Source organism: Natator depressus, chromosome 1 (genome assembly GCF_965152275.1).
Source record: "Natator depressus isolate rNatDep1 chromosome 1, rNatDep2.hap1, whole genome shotgun sequence".
NCBI classification, from domain to species: domain Eukaryota; kingdom Metazoa; phylum Chordata; order Testudines; family Cheloniidae; genus Natator; species Natator depressus.
In genome coordinates, this window is record NC_134234.1 from 281054398 (window position 1) to 281078978 (window position 24581).

Consider the following 24581-nt stretch of genomic DNA (forward strand, 5'->3'; position numbering starts at 1 on the left):
GGTGGTCTTATCTATTACTTTGAGGAGGGTGATCCATGCATAAAGGGGCAGCTTGGAAGAAAGAGGAGGAGAATGGCTGGAGGAGACGCAGACAAGAGGGTAGACAAGGCTAGTACCATTGATGAAGTGGAGCACCATGGTAAGAGACAAGAGCAGACAGGAAAGGAAGGAAACCTGTGACGGGCCTTGGAGGTAAGGAAAAGAAGTTTGAACTAGATGTGGTGGGAAAAGAGAGCATAGTGGAGGGATTGAAAGACAGAAGTGATATCTGTCAGAACTAAGGAACGGACCAGGAAGATGATCTTAGTTGCAGCTTTTTGAACCAACTGGAGTGTGAGAGGAAGCCAGAGAATGGTGACTATGTGAGCCTCAGGGAGGCCACAGAACGAGAGGAAATTGTGGTAATTAAGATAGGAGATTATAAAGGTTTGGACTATGTTTTAGATGAAAAAGGTCAAATCTTAGAAACATTATGCAGGACGAGGTGGCAAGATGTAGGCACAACTTGAAAGTACTGGTTGAGGGAGAGAGAATAGCCAATGACCCACCGGTTACAGGCCTGACTGACAGGTTGCATGGTGGCTGCTGACAAATTGTCAAAGATGTCACTGTTGGACAACACAAATATATGTGATTTTCTTTCCCAGGGCTTTGTTTCTAATGTAGGTCTGTATTGTAACTGGTTAATAAGAATGCATATGCTATGTATAATATACATAGTCACATTGAAGCCCCTTCTGAGTTTTCACTCAGGCAAAGCTTTCATTTAAGTTAATGGTCTCTTATTCTGATGAAGGGGAACTGACTGCTGACATGACCAAACCTGTGGATGGAGAGGTTGGCACAGAAAGGAGAGATTAGATTTGTTCAATGAAGCAGCTAAAGAAAGAGTAGAGCTGACACAAATGAGTTGCCTCCTCCCTCGATTGTGCTTCTGTAGGTCCTAACCTCCATGTATGCCACCACCCTCCAGGGATAATGCAGGCCTCTGTAGCCCTGGTGCTGCAGGGACCCTTAAAGAACAGGCTGCAGTAGGAAGCTGGTGATAGAGTACTTACAATTGCCTGCCAACCAAATATCTAGCGAGCAGGAGAAGTGGTAAATGTCTGTGCTGTGACTTGCTTGGCCACTAAATGCCCTGGCTGAGGGATACCATTTTGGAGCTGTTGACCTGGACTGCAGGCTAATTCTCTGTCACTGTTTCTCTGGCCACTGGCTGGAAAGAACCCCTCCCTGCACTGGGATGTCAAGGGAGGCAACATCAGCATGATATCACACCCCATACCCCCAAAGTCATAAACTGTGGGAGCAAGGAAGTATAGTCATGAATTCTGCTTCCAGGGGAAGGGGAAGGGAGTGTTCACCAGAAATCAATGCTACGCCCTCAAAAAAGCCTTACCACTAAGGTTTCAGCTAATATTAAGCCTCTGCACAGCCTGGCATGGGTTGTGGGTCTCTGACCGGACAGTGCTTGCTCAATACCAGAGTCAGGACTAGACACAGGGGAAGCTTTGTCTGAGTAAAGATTAAATAAAAATCAGTAAGAACTTCAAAACTGGGCCCATACCTTTTAAGAAATGGTTGAAATAACACTTTCCCATACAAACTGTTCTATATGAAAAGTGCTTATAAAACTTCACATATAGTAAAAAGGATGTAACTAAAAAAGTGTTTCTATAAGAGCTGATCACGTTTGTTGGTTGTTTAAACATGAACTTTTTAGAACAATTCTACCAAAGAGAAGCCTGAAGTATCCAAAATCAAATGTGGTTTTGAATATGTGAACTTAAAGAAGTTCCTAAATTCCTAAATCACTACTTATTTTTCAAAACTTTTGATCATTCTATGACCTAAAATCCATTTACAACATGAGGAGACACACAAGCTGCATGCCGGTCACTCTTATTCTCTGACTATGGCACATAGCTAGTCTCCTGTGGGCTGTAATATTGTGGACTAATTTCAGTTGTTGCATTTAGTATGGAAGTGCTGGTTAGTGTTGGTGGAATTATACACACATGAGATCAGACTAGATGATCTGGTGGTCCCTCCTGGCCTTAAATACCATGACTGACATATTATTTTTGACAACAAGCAATATCCAAGTCACTTTTACAGAACAATTGTTCTTAGTTGGCACTAGATGACCAACAGTTGGATATCCATATGGATTTTAGCTTAGAGCAAAGCATGAATTAAAATTACAGAACAAAGCGTGTCAAATATGTAATAAAAATGTTATGTTTATAAAAACTCTTACCATAAAGTTACAAAACAAAATGAAATTTTGAAGCTGCTGATGGATTTTGCAGAATTTTAACATTAAAAAGTATGTTTTGACTAAATCACAGCCGCACTAGTAGTCTGCAAAATTTGGTCAAATGCTAACAAGGGGTGTGCGTGGGTGTGTGCATGCGCACACACGCACGGGTGCATGAGAGAGAGGGAGGCAGTGTTTGTTTTCTAAAGCTAATAGGAATTAATATAAAATTCAATTGAGTTATTATGTTGCACTGTAAGTACTGTATTGATTGAAATGAATCTAAGTGACAGTCACCCACATGGCCTCTGAAAATGAGAGTTGGGAGAATCCTCGCTCTAATCTCTGGTGAACCCCTGGTATGACCTTAGGCAAATCAACTGATGACCTCACAGTGCTGCTGTCAGCACTCAGACAACTGAGTAAAATGTAGGACTACTTTCAAAAATCAGATGTTGCACCTAACCTGAGTTTTCTTGGAAAACAAATCTCACCACCCCAAAAATGGCTGATTTGTTTTTCCCCAAAAGAGAAAAGCTCCACAGTAGACAGTCCAGCATTTCTACAATTCCTACACTCCACCTCCACTAGGAAGGCTATGCTGAAGCATGATATTTGATTGCTAACCCTCTCTGCACTTGGGAAATTGAACGCTCCACCAATTGTAAAGACCCCTTTCCATAGTGGTTCTGAAAACAATCAGTCCTGTCTACTCTCTCAGTTACAACGATGTACTGTAGAGGGCTTCTAAGAGCCTGTTATTAAAACTTTACCACCAAATTATGAGGATGATGAGATAATTTCTCTGTCCCCTCTGCAAACTGCTAAATCGTCCCTGCCAGAGATGGATTATCCTTGGGAATCATAAAAATACTTCTGGAAAGTTCTTTTTTGTTTTATTTTGGTTTTGTTCCTTTGGAATAAATCGGAATGTACCATGGTCACTAGCCCCAATCTCCACTTCAGATTTCACAAGGTGAACACTGTTGTAGACTACCAATATACCTACTATATATTTTTCAGCAACAAACTAAAATTTTTCCACAGAAAATACAGCTTACTATGCATTTATTTGCCACATAGGATTGCTTCCTTTCTTGATTATGCTTAAGATAAAGTTGTTTTGTTTAAATGGGAAAACAAATTAATTAATTTCCCAGTCCTCCTCCTTCCCTCTCTGTAGCAGAAAAATAAAACATACAAATGTCATCCTAGAGCCTTTCCCTTTAGGCATTGTCAGTGAGAGCCCAGCCAATATCTCAAAGAAAGAAAGGTGTGATCTAGAATGGCTAAGAAGCTGCATTATGATTTACCTGATGAAATTCAGAGAAATCTGTCTGACAGAAAACCAAGAAATACAAGTCTGCCTCCTGAAACTTTGTTTGCTATTGAACAATTCTTCTCTGGAATGGATGCTGACATGCCAAAGATAGAATAACTCTGAAAAAATGACCAGAAGATGAACTTTCATGAATACTATCTGATGATATATTTGGAAAAAGCACATTCATACTTCAGATTTAGGTATCATGCCCAGACAGGATACCTTCTCCAGATGTTACTCTCCTCCTGTCAATATCCTGCTAAAAAGACACTCTGCCTACTAAGTGCAACTGCATATTTTATCAGTAGTTTGTAAAAGCTTAACAGACAATTAAACATTGCACCATGCTGTGCACAAAGTACACTATACAAGTACAGCTAATTTTTTTGCACAAAATATGAAAACATAAGGCCCAGTCCTGAAGTCCTCACTCAGGCCCTGATCCATTAAAGCTCTTAAGCACATGCTTAACTGTAAATAGTACTATTTATTTCAATGTGACTGTTCACATACTTAAAACTAAGCACGTGTTTAATTTCCTTGCTGGATTGGGAGCCCTCAGTTACTTGGTCAAAACTCCTCTGAAGTCAATAAGAGTTTAGGATGCTCAGGGATTGGGATTGTGACATAAATGATGATTACTGGATTAGGCCCATACCTTTTAGTAAAAGATGTAACTTCTTTTATCCCATTATCATGTTAACAATATAGGCTGACAAGCAAAATATCCTATAAAGGTTTTTAAATATTTTAAAAATATTAACCAATTTCAATTACCAGTGGATATTAATTTATAAACCAGTGTCCAATTGTTAGTTGACATGATGCTGATATTCCATGATAGCTGTGGTTAATATTTCTTATAAAAATAAGGCATACTTTAAAAAGTATAGATTCAAAGCATATAGTGATTGTAATGAGAAAAAGTGTGCAACTAAGTTATTTTTAAAAAGTTTATCTAACATTGGTTTACACTTTTAATGTTAAAAATAAGCTATTGCACTTGTAAACCCTATAGCACAGTTCAATTTATTTTTAAAGACATATGTACTCCTTCATGGTTAACTTTAAGAACTGATAGGCTGTTTATGTGATACAAACACCTTGTATGGGACACAGGTGAAATACAATATGCAAAAGAAAGTTTTAAATTCCAAATGAGATTCATTTCCTCTTATGACTAACATAACCATTCCTGGTAAGGATACATTTTCAAATGGCCAGATAAGGTGAGCTCTGGTGAAATGTGAGTCTTAGAGGTCAGTTCTGTTCCAGGATTTCAGGAATATGTCATAGTGAACAGAATTCAGTGGGAAACAGCCATAAATAAACATGTTCTTCAGGTGGACTTAGCAGTATCCTTTTCTTGTGAATATCAAAATGACACACAAGCTGCTTAGTCGTCCAGACAAAATGTTGCTGGGGCTCCACTTATAACAGCAGTTTTATTTAGCCTCTCCACCAAAACCTCTTATATGTTCTCATACCTCTCACAAGGACAAAAGCACAGTATATTTTTTCATTAAGGAAGTCTTCAAGGATGGGCAAACACAAGAGGTTGATAAGATTATTTACACAGATGGGCCATCATTAGAGCTCAAGAACAGTATGGAATAAAGCAGTGATTCTTAAAGGCATCGAGAATCCCTTCTAATAATAAAACTGGCTCCATGACTCCAACTTTCCCAAGAGATATAAAGGGCAAAGAAATTCTCTGTTTAAGGGAATACCAACCTAACTAAGCTTTAGATTGTTACAATTATTTTAATTCAAAGAAGAAAGGTATCCCGAGTGTTCAACATTCTACCACCCTGCTGTCCAGAGAATCCAAGAACAAATAATCAGCATTAGCACTTGGTGCTGCTTCAGATGACTCTGGAATTTTTCCTTTTAGTTACAGGAGAACAGAAAAGGTGATATTAATATTAGGCCTTTTCCTTCTCTAATTTCTACTAATCTAAACTCAGAAATTGTCACAAGGACTGAGCTTTCAAGACTCATCAGGAAAGAGACCCATCAAGCTTTTTCAGCCATGGATGACAAACTGAAACAACCATTGCAGTAATTTAATCAAGAAACAGATTCTCTTATTTGTTATCCCTGTCTTTCCCTGGGAAACAATCAATCAAAATTTCAGCTGCAGGCCATCTAGTAGGCTGCAGGTGATGGGTTTCACGTCTGCTTGTATACTCCAGTCTCATACAGAAGGTCAATCAAACCAAATATTTCCAAATCCCATAGCAGACAAAGGGAATCTTCTGGATCCAGCTTTTGATTTTATCACAGTAAAGCAGAGCATGGACATATTTCAGCTTGGGAAGACTTGTGAGGGAATTCAGGCTAATAAAATATAATTCCCAGTTACAGGCCAGAAAAGCACGTCTATTTATTACCCTCAAACTAGCCTGATATGGTGGCTATGATCAAATACAACTTTCTCTCTCAGCTCAAGTTGACAATTGCACACCTTACTGCATTGTGAAACAAATACTTTCTGATCCCATTTTATTACATGGTCCCCCAAACAGGAGACTATATCATGTACAAACTGAGTATCACTGCTTATCTGGTGCAAACAAAAGTGGGGACTGAGTGCAACCTTGTAGTTATCTTATACCATTAATAACCTTAAACCATTCTGTGTTTCTGCTGTCTATCCTGACACATCATACAATTAACACATCAAATTAACATCACATCAAGTTAACAATCTTTACTGGAATTCCATTACCACACAGGATCTTCCAGAGGGTTTTTCTGCGGGCACTATCAATGCTTTAATAAAATCTAGGAAGTTAAAAACTACCTTGCTGCTGGTGTTTCAAGCCTTTCTCAGTAAGTCTTCTCAAGAGGAAAATCTGCTTTGAACATGACCTACTGGATCGAAATCCAGCCTATTTTCCCCTGAGTACTGAATCAATCGCAGTTTTCATCCTATTCAAAATGATAATCCAAAACACATTTCCAGGTAGGAGTGACACCCCTCTTCGGTTATCAAAAATCCGTTGGTCCCCCTTGTTAGGCATTTTGCAGATAACACCTCTTCAGCAAAGTTTAGGACAGATCTCCTTTTCCCAAACCATTCCGCACGACCTGTACATGTAATTCAGCATCACTTCCCCTCCAGCTTTTAACATTTCAGCATCTATCTTGTAGCCTGGTCTTTACCACTCTTCAGTTGGTGTATGGCCTTACTTCCTCAAAGGCAATTAGTTTATAGCTAAGTTCACTCTTTCTTCACCTCTCTTAATGCGTGTTAGGCTATGTCTACACTACTGCGGTAAGTCGACCTACACTATGCAACTCCAGCTACGTGAGTAAGGTAGCTGGAGTCGATGTACCTTTGAGTTACCACAGGGTCTACACCCCTGGGGGTCAATGGGAGAAAGTTTTCCATCGACTTACGTTACTCTTCTTGTCGGGGGTAGAGTACAGGGGTTGACTGGAGAGCAATCTGCAGTCAATTTTGAGGGTCTTTACTAGACCTACTAAATCGACTGCCGGTGGATCAAGCTCAGAGCATTGATCCCGGCTGTAGTGTAGACCTGCCCTCAGTGTTCTGGCTGTCTGAGCACATCCTGGAAATGTTCCATCCAACGGCTCTCTGTCCTTCCTCGGTGGTTCAAATTATACCATCTTGAGCCTTCATAATGCCACAACAGTTCAAGAATTAGGATAATTAGAAAAAGCTTTTCAAAATTCCCTCTCCTTGGCTTCTCTTGCTTTATTTTCCATCTATTCTCTCTTATCTTTTCTGACTGATCTTTTAACTTCCTTTTCTTTGTCTGGTTTCAGAGTAGCAGCCGTGTTACTCTGTATTCGGAAAAAGAAAAGGAGTACTTGTGGCACCTTAGAGACTAACCAATTTATTTGAGCATAAGCTTTTGTGAGCTACAGAAAGCTTATGCTCAAATAAATTGGTTAGTCTCTAAGGTGCCACAAGTACTCCTTTTCTTTTTTCTTTGTCTGTATCTTCTTGTTGCAGAATAGCTCTTTTACTGATGTTTTGTTCTTGCTGAATTGTCTTCTTTAATTCTTTCCTGTGTTCAACAAGCCTCCATGTCTTTGGTTGGAGCCTTTCTTCTTAGATCTTCTCACCCTTACTGTAATCCTGTCTGCATCCACACTTGCTTCTCTAAAAAAATTGCCATTCTTGCTAATGAGAGAGACAAAGTGGGTGAGGTAATAGCTTTTATTGGACCAACTTCTTTTGGTGAGAGAGAAAAGCTTTCGAGCTTCCACAAAGCAGGGCTCTTCTTCACAGCATCTGACCTGAAGAAAAGCTCTGGGCAAGCTTGAAAGCTTGTCTCTCTCATCAACAGAAATTGGTGCAATAAACTTTCGAGTATCATACGTACCCTCTGCCCTGTGCAATATTATCTTCCTTAGTTTTTATTTTTGTTCCCAATAAGAAGATAGTGATGACATCTGACATCAGCACTCGAATACATTCTGGCGTCCAACAGTGATCTCAAGTGCTTACTAATGGCAACATGATCAAGCTGTTTCTGGGTAAAAACATCATTTGATCTTCATGTCAGTTTATGTCTTTCTTTCTGTAGAAATACTGTACTCTCTCTGCTAAAACTTTGTGCCATTTTTCTAATTTAAATTTGTCTGGCTTTAGCTTCCAGTCATTGATTCTTGTTATGCCTTTTTCCTCGAGATTGAAGAGCCCTTTAGTATGCAATATTTTCTCCCTGTGAAGGTACTTACACACTGTAATCACCTCTCAGTCTTCTTTTTCATAAACTAAACAGATTGAGCTCTTTAAGTCTCTTTTTAAGGCATTTTCTCCACCCCTTGTATAATTTTTTGACTCTTTTCTGCAACTTCTCCAATTTTTTCTACATTCCTTTTAAAATGTGGACATCAGAACTGTATGCAGTATCTCAGTACTGGTCTCACCAATACCATATACAGAAGTAAAATCACCTCCCTACTCCTACTCACTACTGCCCTGTTTATAGCTCTAAGGACTGCATTAGCCCTTTTTGCTAAATAATTGCCTTGGGAACTTAGATTGAGTTGCTTGTCTACTATTTTCAAAGTCACTGCTTTCCAGAATTCAGTGCCCAATTCTAGAGCTATGGCTGAATTCCTTGTTTCTTGATGTATAATTTTGCACTTGGCTGTATTAAAAAACATTTTGTTTGAATGGGCCCATCTTATCAAACAATCCAGATCACTCTGTATGAATACCCTGTCTGCATAATTAGCTACCATTCCACCAGTCTTTGTGCACCTGCAAATTTTATCAGCAGTGATTTTATATTTACTTCCAGAACATTTATGAAAATATTCAACAGCATTGGGCCTGGTACCAATCTCTATGGGAAACCACTAGAAATACCCTCCTTCAATAATGATTCTCCATTGATTACTGCTTTTTGAGATCTGTCAATTAGCCAATTCTTAATCCACTTAATGTGTGCTTCATGGGTATTGTACAGTACTAATTTTTTAATCAAAATGTCATGCAGTACTGAGTCAAACACCTTAAAAAAGTCTAAACATATAACATCTACAGTTACCTTTATCAACCAAACCAGTAATCTCATCAAAGAATAAAATCAGTTTTGTCTGATAAGACGTATTTTCCATAGAACCAAGATAACTGTCATTAATTATATTTTAGGCTAAAATTTTGTCAGGGATATTTTTAGTAAAAGTCCCACAGGTCACGGGCAAAACAGAAAAAATCATGGAAGCCATGACCTGTCTGTGACTTTTACTAAAAATATCCCTGACAAAATGGGGATCTGCGGGTCCCCACTCCCCTGAAGCGGGCAGCTAAGCAGGGGCAAGGAAATGTCTGCAGCACCTGGGGGCTGTGGGGTATCCCTGCTTCCTGCAGCTCCGGGGGTCCCCTACAGCCACCAGCAGGGGCCAGGAGCTGCGGGGGTTCCCCCACAATGGCCTGGAGTTGCGGGGGAACAAGGGAGTTTGGGGGATCCCACACCACCCAGAGTGGCCTGGAGCTGGGGGGTTTCCCTGCCGTCCCCTGCAGCTGGGTGCTCGGGAGTTCCCCCTCCATGGCCGGGAGCTAGGGGATTCCCCTGCCACCGGCAGCTTCGGGGTTCCCCGCTGCAGGCAGCGGCCAGGAGCAGGGCTTCCCCCACCCCACAGCTCCCTGCCCACACTGGCAGAGGAGGACCCGGAAACTCCCAACCACCACAGGCTGAAGTCACAGAGATCACTGGAAGTCATGGATTCCATGACTTCCATGACATCCGTGACTAAATCGTAGCCTTAATTATATTCCTATCCTTTATTCAATATTAATTAAGACCTATATCAATTTTTCCATTATTTTGACCGGGACTGATATCAGACTACCAGCCTCCAGCTACCCATGTTACCTTGCTTGTCCTTTTTGAATATAGTTGCACCTCAGAATTACGGTCACCTCGGGAATCAAAGTTGTCCGGAATGCTGAACAAGACGTTACAGACTTCAGCCACAGAGGAGTTGGGACTGCAGATGCAAAGTTTGGGGGGTGTCAGGGCTCTGGAGGGGGAGGGCGTCAGAGCTTCTGACCTTAGGGGCCACCAGGGTTCCTGGCGGTGATCTCAGGGCTTCTGCCCCCTGGGAGCACCAGGGCTTGGGGCTTTAGACCTGGGGGGAGTGCTAGGGATTGGGCCTTCAACCCTGTGGCTCTGCTCGGGGGGGTGGGGGGAGACGCACTGGGGCTTAGCAAAGGGGACGCAATGGGGCTTGCTTTAGCTATGGGGGGGAACACTGGGGCTGAAACCAGCGCTCCCCTCATAGCTAAAGCCCTGAGCCCTGGCACCCCGCGTGGGGTTGAAGCCGGGAACGGAGCTGTGGGGCTGAAGCCCTGAGCTCCAACACTCCCTCCAGTCTAAAGTCCTGAGCCCTGGTGTTCACGAGGATCAAAAGCCCCCAGCACACACACCCCCGCCCAGAGCCCTGATACCCACTTGCAGATGCAGCCTTAAACCCCCATGGCTGAACCGTGAGCCCGAGGGCTAAAGCCCTGATGTATTACAGTATTTGCTGTTTTTTTGTTTTGTTTTTTTTGTCACTGCTGATGCCTGATTGATGATTACTGGTTTCACAGGGTGTCCAGTTCACCAGTAAGTCCGTAACTCTGCTGTTCATTTCTTTGAGGTTCTACTGTACTGGCACAGCATTAGTACTCTTCTTGTCTTCTGGAATTTCCTCTGTATTCCAAGATTTGTTGAAAATTATCATCAGAACGACAGAAATCTCCTCAACCAGAGTCTTTATGTCTCTGAGTGCAAGCTAGCCAAGCCTGCTGATTTTAAAATATATATCCCAAATGGATGTGGACTAACATCCTCCCTCGGAACTAATGGACTGAAAAGTACTTCACAATCCTCATTTGATATAAGTTCAACATCCTGCTTCTTTCCAAATGCAGAACAGATATATTATTGAACACTTCTGCCTTTTCTGCATCATTAACAATTTTACGATCTCCATCTAGAAATGGGTCTACACCATTGCTAGGATTTCTTTTATTTCTAATATACTTTAAAAAACTCTCTTTCTTATTGTCCTTAGCCCTGACAGCCATTGATTTTTCTCTGATTTCTTTAGCTTCCCTTATCAATGTCTATACTTTATTATAACTTTTCATTTATACTGATTGCTATCTATTTTTCTTTTTTCCATGTATATGTTGCTTTTGTAATTTCTAATTATTGCCTTCCCTTCAACACTGAGCCAGAATGGGCTTTTAGCCAAAACTGTCTTCTCTTTGGATTGTGGAATCCTGGCCTTTTGGCTATCAAATAAACTCTTCTTAAAGAACTCCTAACTTTTATTCACATTTTTCTGTCTAAAATTTTCCTCCCACTCAATTTCACTCATAATTTTCCTCAGCTTTGGATAATTAGGTCTTTTAAAGCACCAGGTATATATATATATTACTGGTTGGGATAAGTTTGTTCCTATTTTAGAAAGCACTTAATCATTTGCATAAGTACTTACCGAACTCAGATAGACTTAAGTATGTGCTTAAAATTAAGTAGGTGCCTCAATTAAACAAAGCACTTGAGTATATACCTCATTTTAAGTATGTGTCCATTGGCTCCAGTCGGATAACTCACATACTTAAAGTTAGGAACATGCTTAAGTACCTTTCTGAGTTGGAAAGAAAATGCTTTGCTGTATCTGGGACTAACTGTTTGAGTGTAGATGGCATTCGTAATGCAAACTGCTTCATCTAGGACTTTTTTTCTATGGAATGAAATTGCTCCCACTAAAAGTTATTTTCTCTGTACAATGGATTACAAATGGCTTTAGAAGAAACAGTCTGTCGTCTGAGCACTGACCTAGTGTGCTGTCTAATCACGTAACACACACCCTCATAAAAAATGTATAAAGAATTTAGTGTCATTCACAACTGACATCATAGATAAATAAATCCAGAAAAACAAAAAGCTATCTACTTAGACTACTGAAAGAGACTGGATTGCAAAAGCATCTGGCCTGTATGATAAGTAATTTAAAATAGCTGGGCAGCATCTTATTCTTTTATGGACTCTTCTAGCTGAATAACCCAAATAAAGCCTGCTTTGCTTTACATCATTATTATTATCTGTTTAAATTGTTAATAAATTGTTTTCACGTTTAAGTAACCATATCATAGATGCATATGGCAACCATGATGTTAAGTGAAGATTATATGTTGATTTGCAGGTTTTGGTCCAAATATGATAGCAACCACTACTTAGGTGGCTGGCATAATCAACATTTTTTTCAATGGAAGTGTTTGAATACAGAAGTTAAATGCAGAAAATGCATGGTCATTTCTCCCATTGATTATGCAGACAATACTAGGCAATGTAGCTCTTCCAGCTTTCAATTAAATATATTGCCTGGGAATTTTTCCAAAAGAGTCATACTTAATTGGTAAGGGTTCAATATGTTCAATTGCTTTACATTCTCTTATGCCAGAACATCCACACACATTACACTATGCAGCGGAGCATCTTCCTTTGAGAAGAAGTTTTGCTACACCTAATTCCCAATATAGTAATTTATATTTTGGAGGGTTTGCTTTTTCATCACTCTCTGTAATATTTCCTTTGCTTACCAAATGCTCCTTTCTTTTACTACTCTGCAGTAGAAAAAAATGCACTGTGCTTTAAAAAAGTGCCACGGCAGTCAAACTTTAGAGTAAATGATATGTACAAGGGTTTAGAAAAAATAAAGTAAGTAGTAATAGAGTCAACGGAATCAACATGGACTAACACTGGATTATTACACCCTTTCTTGGATATCCTCCTTCTTGTTTTAGCTGCCTCTAGATTGTCTCGGACCTAAATAGCTTTTATAATATATGTATATAATGACACTCTATGCTGTATCCAGTCTCTATTTCCACTGCTCTGTCTGCTGTCAGAATCATTACTCTTCTTGGGACATACTTAGTTCTAGATTTTCTTGCTGGGCTGTTGTCTACGACTTCAGAATTCTTTACCAGTGCCTAGGCTATTTGCCCTGTCCTTAGTGTCCTTCAATACCTTCCTGTGCCCACTGCGTCTGCCCTTCTTGTGCTGTTACTGGCTAGAGCCACCCTTAGTTCTGGCAACTCTGTTTTGGATGCATCTGTCTCAGACTGTCCTGGTTCTGGCTGCTCCCGCTGTGCTACAGCTGTCTTGTTTTACCCTTTTATTATGGCTAGTTGTCCCTCATGGTATTCTCACTGTGCTCTCTCTCTTTCTCTCTCTCTCTCTCTCTGTTGCTGCAGCTCTCCGGGGCTACATTTCCTGCTGAAAGGTATTTCTGGTGCAGAAATGCCACCACTCTTTCTGCTTTCATGTAAAAATCCCTCAAATCCTCTCTAGTGTTCAGCAAACTATATTTCCTATGGTGTTCTGTAATCACAAGTTCTGAGATTTTGGGGAAGATACCTTTCTTCCAGCAGCATGAGGGAGAGAGAGCCATTCTCTGTTGTGACACGAGAGCTTTACAAGAAGGCTGAATGGATTTTTCTGTTAATATTACTTATGAATAAGCCATTATGACTTTTTGTTCCTCTACATAGGTACTTATGGCTCTAGTGGGAGGGGACACACACATTTTAAGAATCACTAGCACAATGCTTTTGAAATATTCAAACATCATCATCAACACTTCAAGTGGAAACACTGTATTTCATAGCACTGCAGTATTTGTTTCACTCTGCTTCTGGGCTTAAGTAAATAAATGTCTTCAGAGCTTAATGTTCTTCGCATGTGCAACCATAGAGGACAAAAAAGTGGAAGTGAAGAATATATTCAGCTCCAAGGCATTTAAACAGCATAATTTTAATGTTTAGCTCTAAGATGTATAAAGAAAAGAGAGAAGGAAGGGCAGCCCTTAAAGTTGCAGATGTTAGCTCTTTGTCAAGACAGTGTTTGAGAGAGCTGCACGGTTTTAATTGTATCTAACTCATCTATACAATAATAATAATAAAGACAAAGGCATTTACTGGTTGTCTTTTTGTTAAAGAAAAATTAGATATGAGCAAGTTTTGTCATTTTGTTTCTGAGAAAAAGATTGTGAAGAGAAGAAAGGGGGAAATCCACAAGGCTAACCAGAGGCCGCAGGGAACACGAAGTGGAAATTTTAAAAACCCAAAAAATTGCTTTAAAAAATGCCCACCATACAGAAAAGATACTTTTGTGTAGCAATGAGCCAGTGAAAAGGAGAGAGGTTTTTTTCTTAAAATGTCAGTAAAGTCCTGTTTTTTTCTCTTTGAGGGCCCAATCCAAATCCCACTGACGTCGATGGAAAGAATCCCAAAGAACTTTGGGATGAGGCATTAAATTCAAAAATGGCAAGTGGCAAAATAGCCACAAAGGAAATAACAGTCACAGTATCGCTTCCTGGTACGCATCAGAATTATCCAATGCCTCATTTTGCAAGCAGGACCAGAAGGCATTTGATTGTATTATCTCAAAGTACCTTCTAAAAGCCATGGACAAGCACAATGGGCAAAAATAAAAGATGAGCAGCAGCAATGAGAGAGATAGTGAGTAGGGTACATTTTCCTCCAGATTTACAATCTAAGAATCCTTTTGACATATAATTTATCATAATATTTATATTGACAGACAGTAGAGAGATAGATGGAAATGAAAATGCTGCCTTTTCTTCTAAGAGGCATGTTATTCTGTCTCCTCACTAGTTAAACTGGTGAACAGTATTTGCACAGAATGCTACAAAGATATATGGGAATGAATAAGAAACACAGGGACATAAAAATTGCCACATCCAGTTTATTATCCTGCCTCCAATAGTAAACAGATGCTTATGAGGAAAGTGCAAGAAACCCCGAAGTGGGCAGTTATGGAATAATTTGTCTGGAGGGGATGTTTCTTCCTAGCTTGCATTAATTAGGGGTTGATTATATCTGAAATATAGGGATATGTATACTTTGGTTTGTTTTTTAGTCCTCTGCACCCAAAACAGGTCTTCTCTGAGACCAGTCCAAAGAAACAGTTAAACTCATGTTTTGTTTTAAGCGTAATCCACCTGATGTCACTACTCACATGCTTAAAGTGCTTTGCTGGATTGGATCAGGATGCTCAGCAGCTTGCAGGAGCAAGCCCTGTATGAAACACTTGGGGATAACTAGGATTCTGGGACATCTGGAAAACCACCCAAGGAACTCAGCTGAGAGGCTGGCAGATCCACTGGCCTTTGCAACTGTTACAGTTAAAAAAGGAACCTTTACAATGTGATAATCTCTATACAATATATGGAATATGTTCTAATCTCCTAAAAAAGCACTATGGTCCTTTGATGCTGAATCTGGACAAAATAACTAATAATTTACTGATGTGTCTCAATGTCCCATGTGTCATTTCAATGCAAATGAAAATTACTTAATGTTTGTAAAGTGCTTTTACGATGAAAATATAAGTGCTAAGTATTATATTAACTTAACTATTATCCTGGACAAAAATAACCAGTATCAGATATTTTGGATGCAGATCTGAGATGACCCTTAGGACCTTTTGAGGTTGAGACATCATTAGAAAACACAAGGTGGGAAGATCATTTAAATGAAACGAATACTTTAGCATGCTGCAAGGTGCTAGCTCTTCTGGTCTAATTCATCAATGGTAATTTTCAAAAGCAACACAGGAACCTAAGTCACCTTTGAAAAGGATACTTAGGCTTCTGAGTCACTTCAGCACTTTTGAAAATATTACCCTGATTATTTGATTTTTTTGTATTATGTCCTATTATAGATATCTCTTTTTCATCCATTAGGTCCTACACACTCAAGATCCTCCACCCTATAAGGTTGTTGAAGGCAGAGGACCAAAATGAGGCCAGACCTTTCTGCTGAGTGGGAGTAGCTAATGGCTGAAAAAGTGTGTTTCCCCCTTGCTTAGCACAGTATGAGTGCAAGATGATATGAAAACACCCTGGAATACAGGGTACTTTGGCTGCTCAGCAGGAGGCATAGGGCCATACTGGTGCTGTGCAGTCAGAGTCTGATGTCATGCATCTAGTGATGCAGAGGGAAAGGGGGCTATAGAAAATGAGAGCATCAGTGAGATGACTTCCTTGGTTGAATCTCCAGTAGAAGGTTCCTCTCCTATTGCTCAAAAAAAGAATAAGCATTTGACCACAATATGAACTGGCTGCAAAACTCACATTCTTTACAATTCATCTAAACTCATATTTTCCATGAAAATGTTCTGTCAGGCACCTATTAAATTGTAACATGTAAATGGATTACATGAACTGATAACAATGTGATTTATTCAAAACAATATAGTTTCTGTATTAATTGATCTGATGGTACACTGCAAAAATATACTTCCTCTATATGGCTACTTAATATATAGAATTTGGAGACTGGGTGAAAAAGACTTTTTTATTTTATTTACAAATCCTTGGAAGTGTTATTTCCACTTGGTACTTTATTATTTCATGGTTGTAAGTCTCTACCTTCATTTGATGTGGGATTGGAAATGGATTAGAGATGTAAGCTAAATGGATTTGTTATATATCTTCAGTAATTCATACCTAAACTAAAGATCTTATCTGATTTTTTTTAATTAAAACTGTTTTTTTTTATGTACCTCATCTAATATCACTGGGAAAAAAACATCATTTGTTATCAAGATACGGAAACAGGATTTGAACTTTGTCAAAGTTTTTTAACGAGCTATAGGAGAATCAGTGACGTATAAATTGTTTACTGTTATATTAAAGATATTCAGAGAAAAAATCAGTCCTTAGCTCTTGGGGGCAACCCCCCACTGAAGTCAACAGAAACCATGTCTATGTAACTGAGGGCAAATTTTCCCAGTTGCTTTGTGTTGCATTAAATGATTTTTTAAGAGGCAGTAAAAATCATACTATAAAACCAAAAAGGTGATAGCCCTGAAATTTTCTAATCCAATATTCAGACACAAGGGATGATCATGCCCCAGGTACAACTCAAAAGGCAGTGGCTTGGTTCAGTTGCAGAAAATAGATCAGGATACCAATAGCACATTAACCCTTGCTTGCTGCAGACCGGCTCTCTGCAGGCCCCTGTCCTCAGAAGCACTTAGGATTGTTCTGTGAGCAGTGGCAGGGCAGTGGAGGGAGAGGGCTATGACAAGTAGATCCAGGACTACACAAGTCCACTAGTCCAAACCCCTCATATGCAGGTGGTGTGCAAATGCCACAGAGGTTACTGTACTATACAGCTGAGGCTGTAATAGCAGCTATGGATTGGCTCCAGAGTCTAGGGAAAGGGAAGATTTCACTCCTCAGAGAGCATCCCTGAGTAAAGCCTGTTTACAGAAGCTCCCAAGGCAGATGATCTGGGTTACTGTGCCAATTCTATTTCCAATGCTCAAAGTGCCAACTGAATGCCATTTCTGGCATACAGAACCCTCTATCTCCTTCCCAAACATAAAGACAGTCCCTGATTTCAAGACATATTTTCTCATTATTCCATACAAGCCAGTTTCCTTCTTCTCAACGGCGACCTTTCACACTGAGATTTTTTTTAACTCAAAAAATGCAGTTTTCCTATAAGTAAAATAATGAAACCCATCCCACTTTATTTCAATGGGAATTGGAGACACCTTAAGCGTTTTCTCTATAGATTCCCATCAGGGCAGGGACTGAGCCTCTCTCTGCACTTTTAAAATGCCTAGCACAATTTGGACTCTGCAACAATCTAAGTAATATATATAATAATAGTTTTATATTGCAGAACTCTGAAAGTCTCACAGCTTTATTTATATAATTTGCTAACTATGAAAGTGTTGAACCTGTAATCCCAAAACTATCCCACACTATTTTTGGTTTCCTATCTAGTAATTTCTGTGGTGTGTGCCCTTTTCCAAGAGTGCATAAGCTTTACAAATGTAACATGTTCTCCTAACACTACTTCTGAAATATCCACTATTCCCACCTTTTTATAGGCGATCCAGTCAAACACCCTGTCAATGTCTGTGGCTCGCTGCACCTCCTGTGAAACTGGATGTGAACTGGCCAAGCCGTCGAGCAGCATTACTTCATGTAGGACATCTGTCAGAAATCTCTGCTTTTCCTGAAATACAGTACATGCAATAATATCATGGATATTACATTTACGATTATATGGAAATGATGAAAATCAGTCACAGACTCAGCGGCTCAGCAGCCTTCCTTACTAGGACCTGCTAAAGTAAGTCTGTATGGTCTGGTTGTTATTCATAGTAACCTCTACTAATTCCTGAATTAAAACCAATTGGAATCAGTTTTAGTTGTGTGTACTGTGGAACCCATTGATTTGTGATTTTGGTTGTGGTGAAAGTCTGACTGAAATTAAAATAAAGACCATTAAATTATTTTAAAAGCATATAAAAGTGTAAATTCCAATTCAGACAAAAGTGATACTCTACTTACAGTGAAGTTATTGGAGTAAAAAAGAAGTTTTCAATCATAAAAATAAATGGATATTAAGATTTAACACTTGCAGAGTTCTTCTTATCCATAGACCTCAAAATGCTTCACAAAGGTGGGTAAAAATAATTATAACCGCTTTACAGATGAAGAACTTGAGGCACAGAGAGGTGAAGTGACTTGTTCAAGTTCACACAGCAAACCATACATTTAATCTATAAAGCTCCAAGTGCTCTACAGACTTCACCTAATTAATCCTCACAACATCTTTATGGAGACAAGAAGTATTATTAGCCCAGTTTTACAAGCAGGGAAAGTGGCATAAAAAATTTAAATGACTTGCTTAAGGTTAGAAAGCAAGTCAATGATAGGTGACCATCCAATTAATGTCCAGTGTATGAATTTGTCTTCATCTCCATCATAAATAGATATTATAAATATATGTCAAAACCACTGCAGATTTAAACCGGCAGTAAAGTTTACTAAATGCCCATGTAGAAGTACACGTGGACTGTGAGCACTCTCTTTCATGGTTCAGCTGGGGACACTTTCTTCAACTGAGGAATTTAATGCCCTTAAAGTTATATTAGTGTTGATGCCTCTGCTCCACAACCTTTTGTCAGCAAAGGAAGCAGCTCCATCTGCTCAGGTTTTCAAGCCAGGTATAAATGAGAAAGGTGATTTAAAAATTCTTGTTAATTAAAGTTTAATTTTTTTTTCTGAATTGATATATTTTAACGTTTATCTCCATTACAAAAGTTGTTGAACTGATGTTGACCCAGTGGCATAATCTTAGGGATCTCCTGGGAGTTCGGCATTTTTAAAGAGTCACTTTGATATACACATATAAAATAACCACATGATTACGTAATGTATTCTGAGCTTAATTTCATGTGTAGAAAAGTTTTGGTACCAGTGTGTTAATTTAAATTATAAGACAGCTGAAAAGCTGTTCCAATGCTGATCCATCTGGAAATAAACCTTTATGTTAAAATTCATCAAGGTACAAGAAATGTACCTTGAGCTGATTATATATTCAAGCAATTAAAAACATGGGATGCAAGAAATCCAATTACCCAATACATACTTAGTGTTTCAGATAGCCATATTAGGTAGAGTTTATGAAAGGAAATGTAATATCTGATTCACATTATCTTTCATTTCAGAATTTCTAGAGTCATAAACAGTTAGCTGCTGGTCCCTTTATAAACAGCAAAACTCAACACCATCTCAGAAGGGCGAGTAGGGATGAAATTCATTCAAACTCAGGAGAAAACAGTTAAAGTGCAGGGATCATGAAACTCTTGGTCATACCCAGCTCATTTTCACGCAATACTGGATTCCCTGCCTGTTTGGTCAACAGCGGGTTTTTTAGTTTATGCAGATTGAACACATTTCCAAAGTTCAGTTTGGAAATCATGATTACCAAAGATTTGTTCAGGTGGATTTTAAACACGTTGAATTTGGTATGGATTCATTAAGAAGTGACAATGGGGTGTCAGTCAAATGATTAACTTATAACAACCTTGAATCAAGTAGATAAGCAGATAGCAATCTAGGAAATTTTAAGGTGATGTTATAACAAGATGAAGAAAAGGTGTAAAAAGGAAATGTTATGTTTGTTTGTTTCTTAGCTCACATCTTGATAAGCCAAAAAGGTGTAGTTTTGAATCCTGTCAGTCAGAATTAAAGTAGACTAACATTGTTGAGGCATGTTAGCTGGCCGTCTTACAACCTAGGCTCAAACAGGGATAATGACCTTCAAGGCGGCTTTTCAGTCACATTAGGACTCTTGATATTCTTCTTGTACCAAACAGAAAAACAAATACACAATATATTTAAGGGTTGGCAAGTGGGCATGCAGACTGAGGAGGCAACAGGAAACTGAAATGGAACACGTGGTATGAACTGGAATCAGCTTAATTACCATGTTACCTAAACACTATAGCCCCTATTAGATAAAGTTACATTAGTGTTGTACCTAGCTGTGAGTAACCTTGAATGCACCAAAATCATTAATACTAAATTTTGGAGAAAAAGAGACTTTCCTTTCCTCTGCAGGGTGTCAAATAAGATCGTATTGGTCTGTTTCAACATAACATCTATAGGACCAAGGAAGCAGCTAACAGGCACTGTGGAGAACCAAGCAGAAAATCAACGTGTTATAAGGTCAGTGAGCTGTGAATGTGGTGGGTGAGGGGGCTATGGCTTAACATGAAACAATTACAAAATATAGTTTAAGATTACTCTCTTCTGAGAACGTTCAACTGGGATAAAAAATACTGCACTCAATTTCTCATTGCCTGTGAACCCTGTACAGAAAAAGAAAGCGGAATTCTGCATACTGCCAAGAATGAAGAGTTTTCCTCACATTATCCAGTCTCTATTTGTAGCATGACTCTGTGCAAATATGCTGCAAAGGCAACTGGACTTATGCATGGAAAGTGTTAGTTACCCTACATGAGGACAGGGCTGCATGGTAGAACAGTGGTGACAGCAGACAATGCAGAAACCTGGAAGAGGGTTAGAACTCTAGAGGGTCAGTACCAGGACAGCAGAAGGTTGCTGAAATAAGTGGAGTACTACTACTGTATTCTACACCTTTCTTCAAAGCCAGACAAAAACCAAGTAAGTGATTCTTGATTCCTTCTTCCGTCACCACAAATGCACGGTCCCTCCCGATCCAAACCTGATGCTCCTCCTCACCACCTTTCCTGTCTGCTTTGAGAGGAACAGAATGCAAAGTCAAACTCTGCTTGAACGGTGGATGGCAAGAGTCTGGAAGCCCAGACACTCCCTGCTTGTGAAGAAAGAAATGGAGCACTGACTGCATTGCTTCAGCAACTTCCTACTGCATCCCTCTCTTTCTTCACCAGCTCCTGCACCAGCATCCAGTCATGTTCTGAGGAGGCAGGGGTCAGATGGAAAAAAAGATGCAGTTAAGGAGATGAATGTGCCAGCAGCTTTGATTTTAATTTCAGTTACATCAACTCATTTATTTTCAAGGTCTATTCAGATTCTTACATTGACATCCATCATCATATCATCGAAGTGCATGTATCTTCACGAAATAGTTCCTTTTAATTCTGTTCCTCCAAATAAATAGTTCCTCCAAATTCTACTTCTTAGAGCTTATCCTCGTCTGCTTTCCCCTGAGCTCTGTGCTCTTCTTTCCTTGATGACCATGCCCATTTTTGCAAATGCACAGTCTGCAAAATGGATTGTTGGCAGAGTTTAGACTCTGCTGCTGGGAGTGCCAGCAGCCTGACTGTGAATGAAATGAATTTCGTGGATAGTATGGTCTGCACATTATCTGCCTATAAAGATACTTCTCCAGAGTATTTCTGCTCTGTGAAATTTTGCCATTCACTTGGATTTCTAATATAGACTTTAGACTGTAACAGCAATTGCCTTTTAGTAGTCTGCTTCACGTATAAGATGCTACATCTTAAACAGTAAGAAAATGTGAAATAATATTCCTTGAACAGAAAGGGCTGCAGCAGCAGTCAAAAAGCTAACAGAATGTTGGGAATCATTAGGAATGAGATAGATAATAAGACAGAAAATATATTGCTTCTACATAAATCCCATGGTACGACTACATCTTGAATACTGTGTGCAGATCTGGTCACCACATCTCAAAAAGGATATATTAGAATTGGAAAAGACACAGATAAGAGCAACAAAATGATTAGGGGTATGGAACAGCTTCCATGTGAGGAGAGATTAATAAGATTGGGACTTTCCAGCTTGGAAAAGAGATGACTAAGGGGGGGATATTATTGAGATCTATAAAATCATGACTCGTGTGGTGAAAGTAAATAAGGAAGTGTTATTTACTCCTTCACATAACACAAGAACTAGGTGTCACCCAATGAAATTAATAGGCAGTAGGTTTAAAACAAACAAAACGAAGTATTTCTTCACACAACGCACAATCAACCTGTGGCCAGAGGATGTTGCAAAAGCCAAGACTATAACAGGGTTCAGAAAAGAACTAGATAAGTTCATGGAGGATAGGTCCATTAATGGCTATTAGCCAGGATGGGCAGTGATGATGTTCCTAACCTCTGTTTACCAGAAGCTGGGAATGGGCGACAGGGGTGATCACTTGATGATTACCTGTTCTGTTCATTCCCTCTGAAGTAACTGGCATTGGCCGCTATCCGAAAACAGGATACTGGACTAAATGAACCTTTGGGCTGACCCAGTATGGCCATTCTTATGTTCTTTATGTTCCTTATGTAAAGGGGTACTCCTCTGAGAACTGAATAACAGCTGAATCAAAGTCCTGTGAATACAGGATAAGGATGATGTAATGAAGGAGGGCTGTTGCTTCTTATTCAATAATGCTTTATTGAGACACAATGCAATGGAATAAGTTAGTTAGCATGACAATAAAATAATATTGAGCTTGTCACATAAAAATAATTTCCAAATTAATATGAAATAGAGGACAAAGAATTTTAAAAACCCACTGGAATGCATCCAACAATTGAACAAAAGAAATAATAGGAATAGTACAATAAGACCCATAACTGATAATTATTATACATATGAGATCAAAGGGCTAAGCATGAAAGGCACTGCCTTTGTTCTGGAACAGGCATTCAAATGGTTTACAGATTAAGGGACTTATATGAATAATGTTTAATATGGGTGTCCAAACCTCTACATGATTTTCCTGTCTAGTCAGCAGTATCTTCTCCACCATACCTAATGTTTTCTAGCCATCGGGAGTATGGAGGGGATTTGTGTGATCTCTGGTGCCTGTCAAAAGAAGTGTTTGCAAGAGATAATACAACACGTTTCTAGGTGAAATTGGACTTTGGAGGGATATAGTCTCTGGAGTATCCCAAGGATGCATAAAATAAGTATACAATGAAGATCCACTGGGCATATTTAACACAAGAGGCAAAACTAACATCTCTCTGTTTGTCTATATACTTTTAACCAACACCACCCACCACCACAGTGGCTGAGCGACTCCCAAGTGTTTAAAAATAAAATTAAAAATCTCTCTTCTTTCCCCAACTGTAAGGAAAATGGCTTGATTAGCATTTTTTTTTAAATTGTGTGTGTGAGAGTGGTGTGTGTATGTGTGTGAAAGCATTCATGTATGGAATTGGTTGAGGGAAAACTAAGTCAAGTTCTGCATTTATTAATTCTAAAAGTTTTGAGAGGTCCATGTTCATACTCATCTCTTATTCTTCCATACTCTTGCTCCAGCTCCCGTGAGAGTTCTATCTATTTCCTGCACTCAGGAGACTTTCCCACTGGTTGACAGTTCCATTGTCCCAGAGAAATGCTGCTGCTGTTGGAGTTCACCACTGAGGAGGAAAACACTGTCTGTCGTTTAACTAAAATCAAACCCATGGATGGCTCTTAATATCAAACAGAGATTTTGAAATGTACTGTCCATTCAAATGAGAGCCAGTGCAGGTAGCCAAGCACTGGGGTAATGTATTCACAGGTTGCTGCTGCTAATTTGGAGTATTTTCAAGATTTGTGACTTCCCCATCCATTGTAATTATTGTTTCTCTTCATTCTTCTACATCTCAAGGATAGATGTGATTTAGCTATATATTAAATCAGTTTTGCTCCAGTGAATATCCAAATAATAAGGGAGGAAAGGGTTGAATAAAATGGGGAGTTTTACAACAAAAAACACATCCCTACATTTACTTATTTCACTTAAAATACTGGTTAAAAAGATGACCAGTTCAAGCCGCTCAAAATCTTCCACTCTGAGTCTTGTTATCTCCTTGTAGGTGACTCCACAGCAACAGACACAGTAGGAAAATGGGTGAACACATATTTGTTCCTGTATTACTTCCATCAGCATTTAAAACATTAGGCTTGATTTATCCTGGTGATGCTGGGTCTATGTGCTAAATTCATCCTCCAAGGCCAGTACAGGCTGCTCCTCCATAGGAGGAATTCATATCCAGTTCAGGGGACCATAGACAACATTTCAACCTTGGGAGAGCAGCTTTAAACTGTGGCTGATGTTCCAGCAGAGCCCCGGCCAATGACTGCCAAACATTACACTAAATCAGAACATTTTCCAGGTGTCATAGCTGTGCTGGATTTTGAACTTCCAGAAACTATGTTTTT

The 24581-nt window shown here is 39.3% G+C and overlaps 1 protein-coding gene across 2 annotated transcripts in view; it reads right to left on the minus strand.

Annotated features, from left to right (window-relative positions):
* The window catches only part of TRHDE (thyrotropin releasing hormone degrading enzyme), a 338491-nt gene that overhangs the window by 148135 nt on the left and 165775 nt on the right, over window positions 1-24581 (minus strand). For both annotated transcript variants that reach the window (XM_074942032.1, XM_074942033.1), the window contains exon 6: window positions 17992-18129. In XM_074942032.1, the coding sequence (XP_074798133.1) occupies window positions 17992-18129 (138 nt within the window). The remainder of the gene's footprint in view (window positions 1-17991; window positions 18130-24581) is intronic.